This window comes from Mus musculus, chromosome 8 (genome assembly GCF_000001635.26).
Source record: "Mus musculus strain C57BL/6J chromosome 8, GRCm38.p6 C57BL/6J".
Lineage (NCBI taxonomy): Eukaryota > Metazoa > Chordata > Mammalia > Rodentia > Muridae > Mus > Mus musculus.
In genome coordinates, this window is record NC_000074.6 from 36,756,233 (window position 1) to 36,769,076 (window position 12,844).

General features: G+C 39.5%; 1 protein-coding gene across 3 annotated transcripts in view; it reads right to left on the reverse strand.

Annotated features, from left to right (window-relative positions):
• Dlc1 (deleted in liver cancer 1) overlaps window positions 1–12,844 on the reverse strand; it is a 385,446-nt gene that overhangs the window by 188,494 nt on the left and 184,108 nt on the right. For all 3 annotated transcript variants that reach the window (NM_001194940.2, XM_006509166.4, XM_011242152.3), the window contains exon 5: window positions 7,413–7,446. In NM_001194940.2, coding sequence (NP_001181869.1) covers window positions 7,413–7,446 — 34 coding nt within the window. The remainder of the gene's footprint in view (window positions 1–7,412; window positions 7,447–12,844) is intronic.

A 12,844-nucleotide genomic window follows, 5' to 3' on the forward strand; every position in this document is an offset into this window, starting at 1 on the left:
GAGGAAGGAGAGAGAAAGTTAAACACCAATTTTAGAAGAGTGTTAACTCTCATCACTGTTAGTGAACTGGAAGTCTTTTTCTGATTATAGTGGTTTGATTAAACAGGACACAACACCCGAAAGGAAGCTGATTTTTCTAGTTTCATGGGACACAAAGACAGCATTGTTGACTAAGACAGGCCTGGGGAGGAGGAAAAGAGGATAAGTAGGCAAGATAAGGAACTGCAGCAGAAAGCACACAGCCTGTTCCCAGGAGCAGAGACCGAGGGCTGGCTCTGCCTGCATAATGATTCATTATGGAGGTGATAGTTCTGTCGGATCTAATAAACTGCAACAGATTAGCAGATAGTGCCATGTTGGCTAACCACAACGGGCACAGACGACTGTGTGAGCTGACAGAAGGTGTTTTGAGATTGGATTTTAGCATGAGACACTTCACCACAAACTGCAGTATTCTTCACGTGCATCCTGAGAGATCATTTTAGTCACTAAGTTGTTTCTATTTTCTGAGCTACTTCATGCTTCTGTAATACCAACATTCAAACTCACTGGTATAAATATATTTCTCCTCCACCGGATCTAATGTAAATATTTTTATTCGTAATGAAGAAAAACAACCTTTATCTTTTTTTTTTTCCAAATTGGACATCTTTCAGTTTCTAACTTAGTTCTTATTTACCATCCCTATTTTATTTATTTATTTATTTATTTATTTATTTATTTATTTATTTATTTAAATAAGAAAACATTTAGCCATGCAGTAGTGGCACACACCTTTAATCCCAGCACTTGGGAGGCAGAGGCAGGCGGATTTCTGAGTTCGAGGCCAGCATGGTCTACAAAGTGAGTTCCAGGAGAGCCAGGGCTATACAGAGAAACCCTGTCTCAAAAACAAACAAACAAACAAACAAACAAAAAACAAAAAACAGAAACAAAACCAAACAAACAACCCCCCCCAAGACCCCCCAAAACAAAAAACCATTTATATGTCACATCAAGGCAAAAGGAGAGAGATAAAAAAATTATCAGGCATTCTCTGGTTGGATGTGGTGACTCTAGTTAGATCTACCAACCAATCAACCATCCACACATCCACACATCCACCCAAAGGCATAGAGAGAAAAAATATATATATAAAATTTTCATATATATATAACAATGAAGTTCCTAGTGGGAAACAAGTGCCTTAGATTCAGTTGCATGGAGTTTAATTAAAGAATATTATAAAAGCCATAGTAAGTGTACTGGCTTTTGTGTCAACTTGACACAGCTGGAGTTATCACAGAGAAAGGAGCTTCAGTTGAGGAAATGCCTCCATGAGATCCAACTGTAAGGCATTTTCTCAATTAGTGATCAAGGGGGAAAGGCCCCTTGTGGGTGGTGCCATCTCTGGGCTGGTAGTCTTGGGTTCTATAAGAGAGCAGGCTGAGTAAGCCAGGAGAGGCAGGCTAGTAAAGAACATCCCTCCATGGCCTCTGCATCAGCTCCTGCTCCCTGCCCTGCTTGAGTTCCAGTCCTGACTTCCTTTGGTGATGAACAGCAGCATGGAAGTGTAAGCCGAATAAACCCTTTCCTCCCCAACTTGCTTCTTGGTCATGATGTTTTGTCCGGAATAGAAACCCTGACTAAAACAGTAAGGATCTGGGGAGATGCTCAATGGTTAAGAGCTATGCCTCTCCTGCAGAAGATTCAAATTTGATGAGGTTTGCAGGGTAGCTCGAAGGTGTCTGTCACTCCAGCTCCAGGGGATCCAAACCCTGGCCTCTGAGGACATGTGCACATACCCCAAAACACAGACACACATCTACATATCATTAAAATAAATCTGTAAAAAGCAGGGAGACCAGTTCTGGACAGTATTGAAGAATTCCATTGAAAAGTAGAGGATCCAGTGAGAGGGATGGCAGAGAGAGTTCAAGCTGAGGAGGAGCTGACAGGACCTCGTGCAACATAAGAGCAGGCAGGAATAGCTGGATACTCTGTGAGTCTGGTTTCTGGGTAGACAGGATCCAATAACAGTACCGGAATGAGTATACAGGGTGATTATGGGAAAATAAGCAAAGTGGAAATATATACTCATCAAGGACTAATCTTTTGTAGATATTGAATTGTAGATATAGATATTCATAAGAGAGGATTTCAGTGTCAAAGAGAAAATAATTTCTGGAGGGAGGCTAAAAGATGACCAACTGCAAAGAATAACATATCGGAATCAGCTCAGATTTGTGAAGCTACATAGATAGCTGTTATGAGGTGTCCCGAGGACGTGCACAGCAGCGACATAGTTCATCTTTTTGAGGCCCAGTGCGCAGTTGGTTATGTGCACTACTGATTGTCATAAGAACAAGCTATGCTTTCCGAACTCACTGCACCAGGCTTCCCTGCTTACAATAAGAGCATGATGGTTTCTTCATTCACACTGGTAAATGAAAGGAATGAGGAAGTTGCATAACTTGCTGAAGGCTACACAGATAGGGAGCAGTTGTACTAGAGTAGATACCAGAGGCTCAAGGTATCGTCTGTGTTTTTCTTTTCTGTTGTTTTGTTTTCTCTGTGTGCATGGGGGGGGGTTCTTGATTTTTTTTTTTAAAGATAAGCCTTAACTATGTATGTCAGGTTGGACTTGAATGTATGATCCCACAACCAACCATTGTGCCCACTGGGCCATTCTCTAGGTGAACTCCTTTGGTGACTAATAAAAATAATGAAAATATCATAGATGAAGGAATACAAAATATGCTGATACTTGTGTGGTGTGAGTCTAATTCTTTTACAAGTGAATTGGTTGATCCAAAGAATATTTATTTCAGTCTTAAGAACATACGCTCTGATATAGGTTCCTATAAGCAGTTTTAGTATGATTCTTTTCCTAGGAAGTTTTGAACAAAGTGCTAAAGAAATGCTCTGTTGGGAAGAGCAGGATGCTAACTTGCAGATGTTATTTATTCTCCAAGTGTCTGAGTTCCTACAAGCAGTTATCATAATTAAATTTTCATGAGACCCTAATAGGATGCCTAGGAGACATAGCTAATCAGTAAGTACTTATGGGATGGGTGCACAGAATAATGTTCCAAGTGCTCGCCTTGGAGGGTTGGCCCTCAGGAGAAGGAAGAGCAAGAGTGGAGATGTTGGGAAAGCCCAACAGCACTGATGGGAACAGAGGATGGCTAACACCACCACGAACGACCAAGGCAAGAGTGAGGGTGCATGGCACTACAAGCAATTTTGTTTAGAGGCTCAGAAAGCACACTCTAGTAGGCTTCAGCTGGCTTGGATGAGAGGTCACACAAGTTAAAGATAGACCTTCTTAGTAAGGAACAATAGGCTGCCTTCATTTAGCAAGGAAAAAAAAAGGGAAAGAAAAAAGGCAAAAAGGCAGCCCTTAGGGTGGATAGGAAGTTTTAATCCTGTTAAAGAACTCAATTACCCAGGAAGACTGAGTAAGCCTTTGGCTTTATTGTAGCACTTTTCTTCAGTGGGAACTTAAAACCAGAGGGTTGTAGAGCTGGGAGCAAATAGAGTCACATTCATAGACTCAGGATATTTTCCACAGCATATGGCAAGCTTAGAAAGAGAAGAGTTAGATACAGACGCTCTTTCACAACTTTCGAAGTAATAATATTCTCATTTGGACCCTATGATCTGATGCCATTATTCACAGACTATTCAGATACAAGGGATTCCCTTGACAGGTGACCTCACTAACTTTTAAATGCTTAATCTCTTTCTTACATTGGTACATTCAATAAAAATTGTATTTCCTCATAAGAAAACATTTTGTCCAGGAATTTATAAAGTAAAATTTATTTAGGAATATATCACAGACATGTAAATGTTTTAATGTAGATAAGAATGAATTCAACAGGAATCATCAAGTGTGTGATATGGGATGTGCCTGAGACTGGGCAAGGTGATGTATTTCAGCTGGTTCAATTCTTCAGCAAGATCTTATGAAAACCTATGAACTATGTCTATCAACTTCTTTCCTCTGTTTTGAATTTACATTACATGGATGTGTGTGTGTGTTTTTCTCCATGTGTGGAAGTCAAAAGAAACCTGTCTCTCCACCTTGTGTGTCCAGAACATTGACCTCAGATCGTCAGGATTGGTGGTAATGGGTTTACTGGCTGAGACCACTTGCTGACTCCTTTTATTCACTTACTGCAGCAAGATCTCTTTCTGTGATCCTCAGACTGGTCTGGAATTTGCTACGTATTCTAGGCTTTCCTTGAACTCACAGCTATCCTCCTGCATCAGCTTTTCAGCTAATTACAGGAGTATACCACCACACCTGTCATATATATGCATATATATATATCATTAGTATATATTTGTATGTCTCATAAATTTATAGATTTTTTTGAGACAAATCAGTATTATTTATTTGGTTCTTGGCCCATTACAAACGCCTTTTCATCACGATCCAAGCTTAGGCAATCAGAGAACATTGTTCACATTTTCCTGCTATCAAAAGCACAGGCTTGAGACAGTTCAGCAAGTTATCTAGTCAGTACAACTTGAATCTGAAAAAGGGATACTGTCTCTGTCTTATTCTGTGGAAGTTTAGGTTCCTTTTGTTCTATTGAGTGTTTTTTCTCCCCACTTTTTATTAGATATTTTCTTCATTTACATTTCAAATGCTATCCCAAAAGTCCCCTATACCCTCCCCCGACCCTGCTCCCCTACCCACTCACTCCCACTTTTTGGTGTTTCCCTGTACATATAAAGTTTGCTAGACCAAGGGGCCTCTCTTCCCAATGATGGCTGACTAGGCCATCTTCTGCTACATATGCAGCTAGAGACATGAGCTCTGGGGGTACTGATTAGTTCATATTGTTGTTCCACCTATAGGGTTGCAGACCCCTTCAGCTCCTTGGGTACTTTCTCTATCTTGGGGGCCCTGTGTTCCATCCTATAGATGACAGTGAGCATCCACTTCTGTATTTGCCAGGTACTGGCAAAGCCTACAGGAGACAGCTATATCAGGGTCCCTTCAGCAAAATCTTGCTGGCATATGCAATAGTGTCTGCATTTGGTGGCTGGTTATGGGATGGACCCCCAGGTTGGGCAGTCTCTGGATGGTCCAACCTTTCATCTTAGCTCCAAACTTGGTCTCTGCAACTCTTTCCATGGGTGTTTTGTTCCCTATTCTAGGGAGGAATGAAGTATCCACACGTTGGTCTTCCTTCTTGATTTTCTTGTGTTTTGGAAGTTGTATCTTGGGTATTCTAGGTTTCTGGGCTAATATCCACTTATCCGTGAGTGCATATCAAGTGACTTCTTTTGTGATTGGGTTACTCACTCAGGATAATATCCTCCAGATACATCCATTTGCCTAGGTATTTCATAAATTCATTGCTTTTAATAGCTGAATAGTACTCCAGTGTGTAAATGTACCACATTTTCTGTATCCATTCCTCTGTTGAGGGACATCTGGTTTCTTTCCAGCTTCTGGCGATTATAAATAGGGCTGCTATGCTAAGTAGCCCAGAATTGCCCAGAATCTGTGAACCTCTATCCTACACCTTTCTACTTCCGGCATGCACCACCATGTCGTCCATCAAATTAGAAAACATTGCCTCCTTGATATTAAACACAAATATTAGAATGTATGGCTGTCAATTTTATGTTTCTTTCTGTTGCAGAGGAGGAGACTGGGCAAGGTAACAGGAAACAGGGGATGCCCTCTGCTTATGCTGTGCTGAATCCTGAGTTATAACAGCATAACTGAAATATCTGAGAAGTGACACAATGGAGCACTCCTCCATGCCCATGTGACACCATTTAAGAGGAAGAGGAAAAGGAAGAGGAAGGAGTTGGTGCTTCGCTACTCCGTCTCCTCAGACAAGCGAATTCCTTCCCTTCTGTCTCTCCCACCAGCCAACAGTTTATTCCTGAGTGTTCTCCTTGGGAGAATGAACGAATTTGCTGCTATTCTGGAATAAGATGACAACATTGCTGTCAACATTGTTGTCATACACTTTGTTTAAATCACAGCTAGTCTAGGGAATGACAAAGAGTGTCACAACTCCAGACAAAGTAGGGGCCTGAGTTGTCTTGTTGTTAGGATGTATATTCACACATTTAACCATTTAGTCCTTGTTTAACTAGACAGCAGAGCAAAATCTGTGTGAAGACATCCTGTGGCTTAACAACTTACTTAAACTCACCTGATGCCAGTAGATGTATTTAATCTGTATGACCAGAGCCCATTCAACACAGAATTTTATTATTCCTTCATAGAAAATTGAATCCATGTTAATCATCTTTTCCTATTCTAAGGGGCTCTCGGTATTATTAGAGTGAAGAAGTCAGACACCAATAACTAAACATGATAGGGAAGTTCAGCCCGCAGTGTTAAAGAGCTAAGATCTTTGAATGAAAACTTCCTGGCTACAAAACAGGATCCTGGTAAGAAAAGATGAGCATCACCTATTCATACATGAAGAAGATGGCAAGATGGTTCTCACCCCAAAACTTATGATACAAGTTATATTCCAGAACCCATATAGTAGAAAGAGAAAACCTACTCCCATAAATGATCCTCTGACTCCCGTACCCATGCCATGGTATATACACTCCCTTCCCTCAAACAAATACATAAGTCAAAATGAGTAAATAAAAATTCACAAGCCCCAAACTCACTAAGGGACTTGAGTCATACTTTCTTTTGGTTTGACGCAACTTGCCTCCACTCTCTTGCTCTTAAACATCACATGCCTATGAACTAGATGACGTCACATGTCCGGCAACGAAACGAGATGCTTTACGTCAATGGTGCACATTCTAACTGGATTTGCTTTTCGTTTTATCTTTATTTTCTTTAGGTTGAACACAGAAGATGATCTTGAGAAAGACCAAAAGATTTTAAAGCACACAATTCTATGAATTCCAGATGAATTTCCCCCATTTTCACGCCTCTCATCAATCCTTTCCCATTTCCTTACAATACTGTGGAATACTTACAAGCATCCCAAAGTGTGAAAAGCAACACCATTTCTCACCATCAGTTTCACTGTTTCCTAGCTACATTAAATCATGCACTATCCATTTTATCCATCAAGAACTACTGACTACTGAACAAGCTACTTGATATTAAAAAATGAGTCTTGACAAATACCAACAATCAAATTTCAAAGATCACACCTCATCACATTGGTCGACATCAATATCCCCCCCAGAGGAAAAAAATGTAATTGAAATTAATTGTAAGACTGTGAGAAGGCCTTTGAAATAATACAATGCCAAAAGGCTGTATTTTTCTTTGAGAATAACTGATTTATTTGCTAAGAATTTGACAACATTTCCCACAGAAATTGATGAGGTTAGTGCATTTTAGAAATTCTAGTTTAAGGTGGAATTTTATTCCAATATAGGCAGGAGACAAGAAAAGAGCCCAAATGTCAACTCACCAGCCATTTCCTTTTCTCCAACACACGGAGCAGCCTGAAAAAGAAGAGATGCACAAAATTATGACCTTATTAGGAAAAAAATAATATCATTACGAATAATGCATCATAACCATAGTAAAAACTAGATCCAGGCAATAGGAAAGAAATCAGCGTGGTGGAGTAGTCTGTGAAGGCATTAGATTTGGGTATGGGTGTCTGCAATGATCTTCTGGTCTGAGGTTAGAATCAGCCTATATTGTGTTTAAATGGCATTGGTGGTATATTAAACTAACATACTCTCTGACTTTGGGTGGATTTCTTTGTCCTAGTTTTGGGAGGCCCACAAAGCAAATTGTTTGGTCAATGTCTGCACATTTCAAGTCTTTGGCCTGCCTCTCCTGTCAGTAAAGCCTTGAATGAGCTACCCTGACTCTTTTTTAATGGGTAGAAAATCCTAAGTGTTTCTTAGGGCTGCTGGGAGAACTGAACGTAGTGCCTTTCGTAAGGCATCCTAGGTGTGCAGAGAAGGAGGCATCCTTGCTTACTTGCTTATTATTACTCTAGGTCCTTATTCTGTGGGTTAATTTATTAATATGAGAAGTTTAAATTTTTCCATTCAATTATTATTTTTATCACGTTAAAATGAAATGTTTCAACAGAGCAGTCTGTTAATGCTATTCTTTGTGGATACTCAGAATGAATTAAGGAGCCTGAATTTCTAACTCTCAATTCAACTGTTCTTGTATAAAACAGCACAGAGGCATTAATGTGTGTGTGTGTGTGTGTGTGTGTGTGTGTGTGTGTGTGTGTGTGTGTGATGTAGAAGAAAGAGTGTGTGGCTACAACCATATGTGTGCATGCAGATTAGAGAGGTTTGTATAGTCTGTACAATCCATCCATTAATATGGAGGGCAGAAAGTCATCCTCACATTTGTGATTTGTTGTGAGTGTATGTGTGAATGTGAGAGAGAGAGACAGAGATAGACAGAGAGACAGAGGACAGAGAGAGAGACAAAGATGCAGAGAGAGAAAGATGGAGAGACACAGACAGAAAGGCATACAGAGAGAGAGGCTTCTCGGATGAAGGCTGAGAGATGCACTCATCTATGAATGCAGGAATACATATTTACAAGGCAGTTTGATGCATTTTCCACTTAGCAAAATAATAATAGTAGATTTGGTATGACCTCCTTAGCTAAGTTTTACAGGTTTAAGTATGAATTGCCCTCTGGTGAAGTGGGCCTTAAATACAATCAGATAACTGTTGGTCACTTCCATAACATTCACACCGTTATTGTACCGATGGGGATATCTCACCATTAATGATCATTATCAAAGCTTATGGAATCCACTGTTGATTTCTCTCCACCAGCAGAACACATAACATTCTCTGGTGCCACGAAAAGCAGTCAACAGGGAGGAAGCTTTCAGATTAGTGCCAGCCCGATATCTCCTGTGTCATGTGACAAAAGTGTGTAGTGTCTTCAGCAGAATTCCAAGTTGTGTCTCGTGACTGGGCGTACTGGCAATAGAAGGCTTTTGATTGCTGGCAAAGTTGTGAATGAAGGTGACAGGCAATTAAAGACTCTTCATAGAGTCAGTCCCATGGTACAAGAATCAACTCCCACTTAGTGGTTAGTAAGTGTAGGGCGTTCTTTTAAAATTCCACCTGCACAAATGCACCTCATGCTCAGAACTACCTCATGGTGGGCTACAGATTACAGTAGCTTGTTTGCAGTGCCATGGTCAATTATGGAAGCTAGGACATAGTCTTTGGCATGTTGGCTTCCAATTTACTTTATCAGAGCATTCTGGTTGATGGAGAAAACATGTCTGTGAAGTTCTGTGACAAGGCATTGACTTAGATTGCAAAACAGATGTGCATATTTTGTTTGGGACAGATAGAAATTAAGCAATTGTCCTCTTCTTATACCTAAGACATTTAAGATAGATTAGAATGCTTGCCCCATATTACAAGCTGACTACCAGCACACAGCTGTTTCCTATATATTTGATTATAAAGACATTCATAGTATGTAGAATATTTAATAAATTTATAATCATTGATCTGAGTTATAAGACAAAAATATTTTACCCTTCATATGCCTCATGCCTATATTTCATGTGGCTGAAGCTGGTGATTTTGGAGTTGTACCATGTTCCACATGCTGCTTTAATTTACCAACTCGCATTTCTCCCAAGTAACTGCAACAGTCATATTACAAAATAGGAAAAAAGAGAGCCAAAGTTTAATGTGCCTAGACAATGATAATGTCTCTGTTCAAGTTAGACCACACCATAACACTGGATAGCCCTCCACTGGCTTATTTTAAGGTCAGATTGTCTCTCTAGGAAATGTTCTATACATTAAATTCATTAAATTCGTGAAGTTAGCGAGGGGCTATAAGGTGTTGGAGGAATTAGAAATGTTGACACTTAGTGTTCAGTTAATCCAAGCTTGTTGGTCATTCTTAGTTACTTGTCTTATGCTATCTTGGGTACAAAAATTTAACCATTTTCTTCAGTGTGGAATTCTCAATGTAGCTGACAAAGATACACAAAAAGGCACAAAAAACCCCCAAACAAATAAACAAACAAACAAACAAACAAACAACCCCCAAAACAAAAAACCAAAGTTTCACAAAATCGATATTGAGTAGCAGAGGTCAGCTCTATCACTGGTGCGGTGTTAAAAGACATGATCAAGTAGCAGATGATTAAAATTACCCAGGTGCAAGGCTGAAGAGGTGGCTCAGTGGTTAAGAGTACTTACTGCTTTTACAAAGGACCCGTGTTTGATTGCCAATACCCACCCTCTTTGAATAAATAATCTGACTCTCTCTTTTTGCACCCTGGAGCACCCACATATGTTACATAACATATGCACACATTAGTAAAAGTATAAATAAATCCTACAAGAGATTATCCGGGTGGAAACGGGAAGGTTTCAGGCATTGAACCCCAGGGAAGGAGGCAGTGCTTACGAGATTGTCTTTTTACCCTTGCCTTTCTAGATGGGCACGAGGAATACAGTTAAGTCCTTGTTTTAACATTCCAGAATGTTCTATCTCTATTTTTGTGATTACCAGAAACTTCTCATGAAAGATGGCTGTATATTCTCAAGTGCAAAGTAGATGTCCATCAAACATTTGTGGAATGAACATACCAAATGTGATTGTTTCTTATAAGACGTTTCTCGTAGAAAAGCATGGTTTAGAATTTGTTAGGGACCCTGTTTAATAGCTGCCATGTGCTTCATTTGGGCTGCCTCTTCAGGAAGTTATTTAACATTTCTGGCAATAAAGCAATTAAATGGGTTTTTCCTGCTGGCCATATGGGTTTGCTGTAACTTCGTATTTTCTTCTCCCTCAATGAAACAAAGGAAAGTCTACTAATAACTTCCAAATGAGAGGGGAAAAATCATTCAAATTTTGTTATTCTCCTCTATGATATTCAAATGATAGAAAAATCACCATTTCCATAGCTCTGAACCACCGAGGCTGATTATATTTCACTGCCGGCTAATAGCTCTCCTAGGGAATGGTGCTAGCCTATGTTAGACAATTAAGGTGATTTTATACTTGAAATTGGAAAAAAAATGTCACTGAAAAGAAAGCTCTTTAGCAAAGGAAGAGGAAACAATTTGCCTTACTGAGCACTTTTTGAACTGCGTGTGGGAGCTTAGGCAGCTGCTCATGTTTTTGGATTTGAAATACGCTTAGGAAATTGATGTGATTTGTGGAAGTATTGCCTATGTATGCCACGTCTTCTGGTTTCCTGTGAGGATAGTCCTGTGCACTGCCGGCATGAAGTCTACCTGATACCTTTGGGGACTTACAGTCATCGCTGTGCTACTGCAGACAGCAGTGTAAGGAAGGAGGGTGGTAGCAGAATACACCTCAGCCCAAGGCCAGCTCAGAATGCACTTTAGCCCAACAATGCCAATGGAAAGAGTCTAACTGTCTAACTGAACTCGGCTTTGTTTGTTTGTTTGTTTGTTTGTTTGTTTATTCCTGGATGATTTTTAGATGGAAACGATATAATTTTCCTCTATAACCAATATATTTTATCAATATGTTTTTGTTTTCAGTTATATAAAACATATTTTTAATTTTGGTTATTTGGAATTAGTACCATACAGTGTCACTAGAAAGAAGGACTTTTTTTTTTTTTTAATGATCAAACTCTTCAAAGAATAGGCAAATAGTCTAGAAGATTCACTTCTAGGCTCTGTAAAAGGAACAGCTCCGTCATTTCCCTACAAGAAGCTCCCTGCCTGGCAGTTTTCCTTTCCTCTCTGCCTCTCAATCTGTGTCTCTGTCTTTCTATGTCTCTGTGTCTCTCTATGTCTCTGTGTGTATATGTGTGTATATCTGTGTGTGTGTGTCTCTGTGTGTGTGTGTGTACTTATTCTTTCTCCATCGCTCCATGCTTATTTGGAATGTTTTCAAATATTACAGATATTTACATAGAAGTGTCCGGAATATTTTAATTTTTTCCCCAGAGGGAATTTCCTCCATTTCTTTTTTTTAAAAGAGTATTTAAATCTATAATGAATTAATGTCTGTTAAATTCATGTTATTCCTTTTAAAATATGCTCTCAACAGCATTTTACAATGAGTAATTATGTCCTTAGAAATGATGGGAAAGTACCCTTCAGTGCTGAAGAGCCTGGCTCTCAGATGGGGACTCAAGAACCCATTGCCAGCAATAGTAGGAACTTGGGACTCACAGTTAACAACAGGGAGAGTTTTTGAGTTTACCGTTTTGTGAACAGCCGCAAAAGAAAACATTGAAGAAAAGAGGGTTCATGGGAAATGGGAGTGATTACTCTCTTCTTCATTTAAAGACTTGTTTGAAACCATTCAGGCGTGTAATGGTCCTCTCGATGGTTGCGATTTGCTTTCATTCCAATGAAGAATCTCACTGGAAAGTAGAGTTTGATAGGCAATATGATAGCATCTATTTCATGTTATGAAGTATTTCTGTAGCCTTTGAGGTCATTTTTCAGGCACATATTCATGGTGGAGAATTTAGCTATCATCAAAGTTCAGTTCTCCAAGGACCACTTTCATAATTTCTCTAATCTCTCTCTATAAATTGTTTATTTAATATATTAAAAAGCCTTAAAGGGTTATCTCATTTTAACCTTGATTTTCACAGGAAAAATACATGCATTTGTGGCTCTGGAATATTTTTGGCTACATTATTCATAATGTATACTCAGTTAAGTGACTACCCAAGTTGATCATGCTTGCCTCCGTTTCAGCTGACCTGACACCTATGGTCTCTGTGTTGTTCTTAAAAAGTACCTCTTGTTTCTTTCTTAATCATGTTGGCTATGAGGATGCTGAGCTGTCAGCATGCTAAGTGAATAGCCCAATGCTGGAGAGCCTTGGCTGCCACACTGGAACTAGACTTGAACCACTACACAGCAGTGATTCCTACGCCAC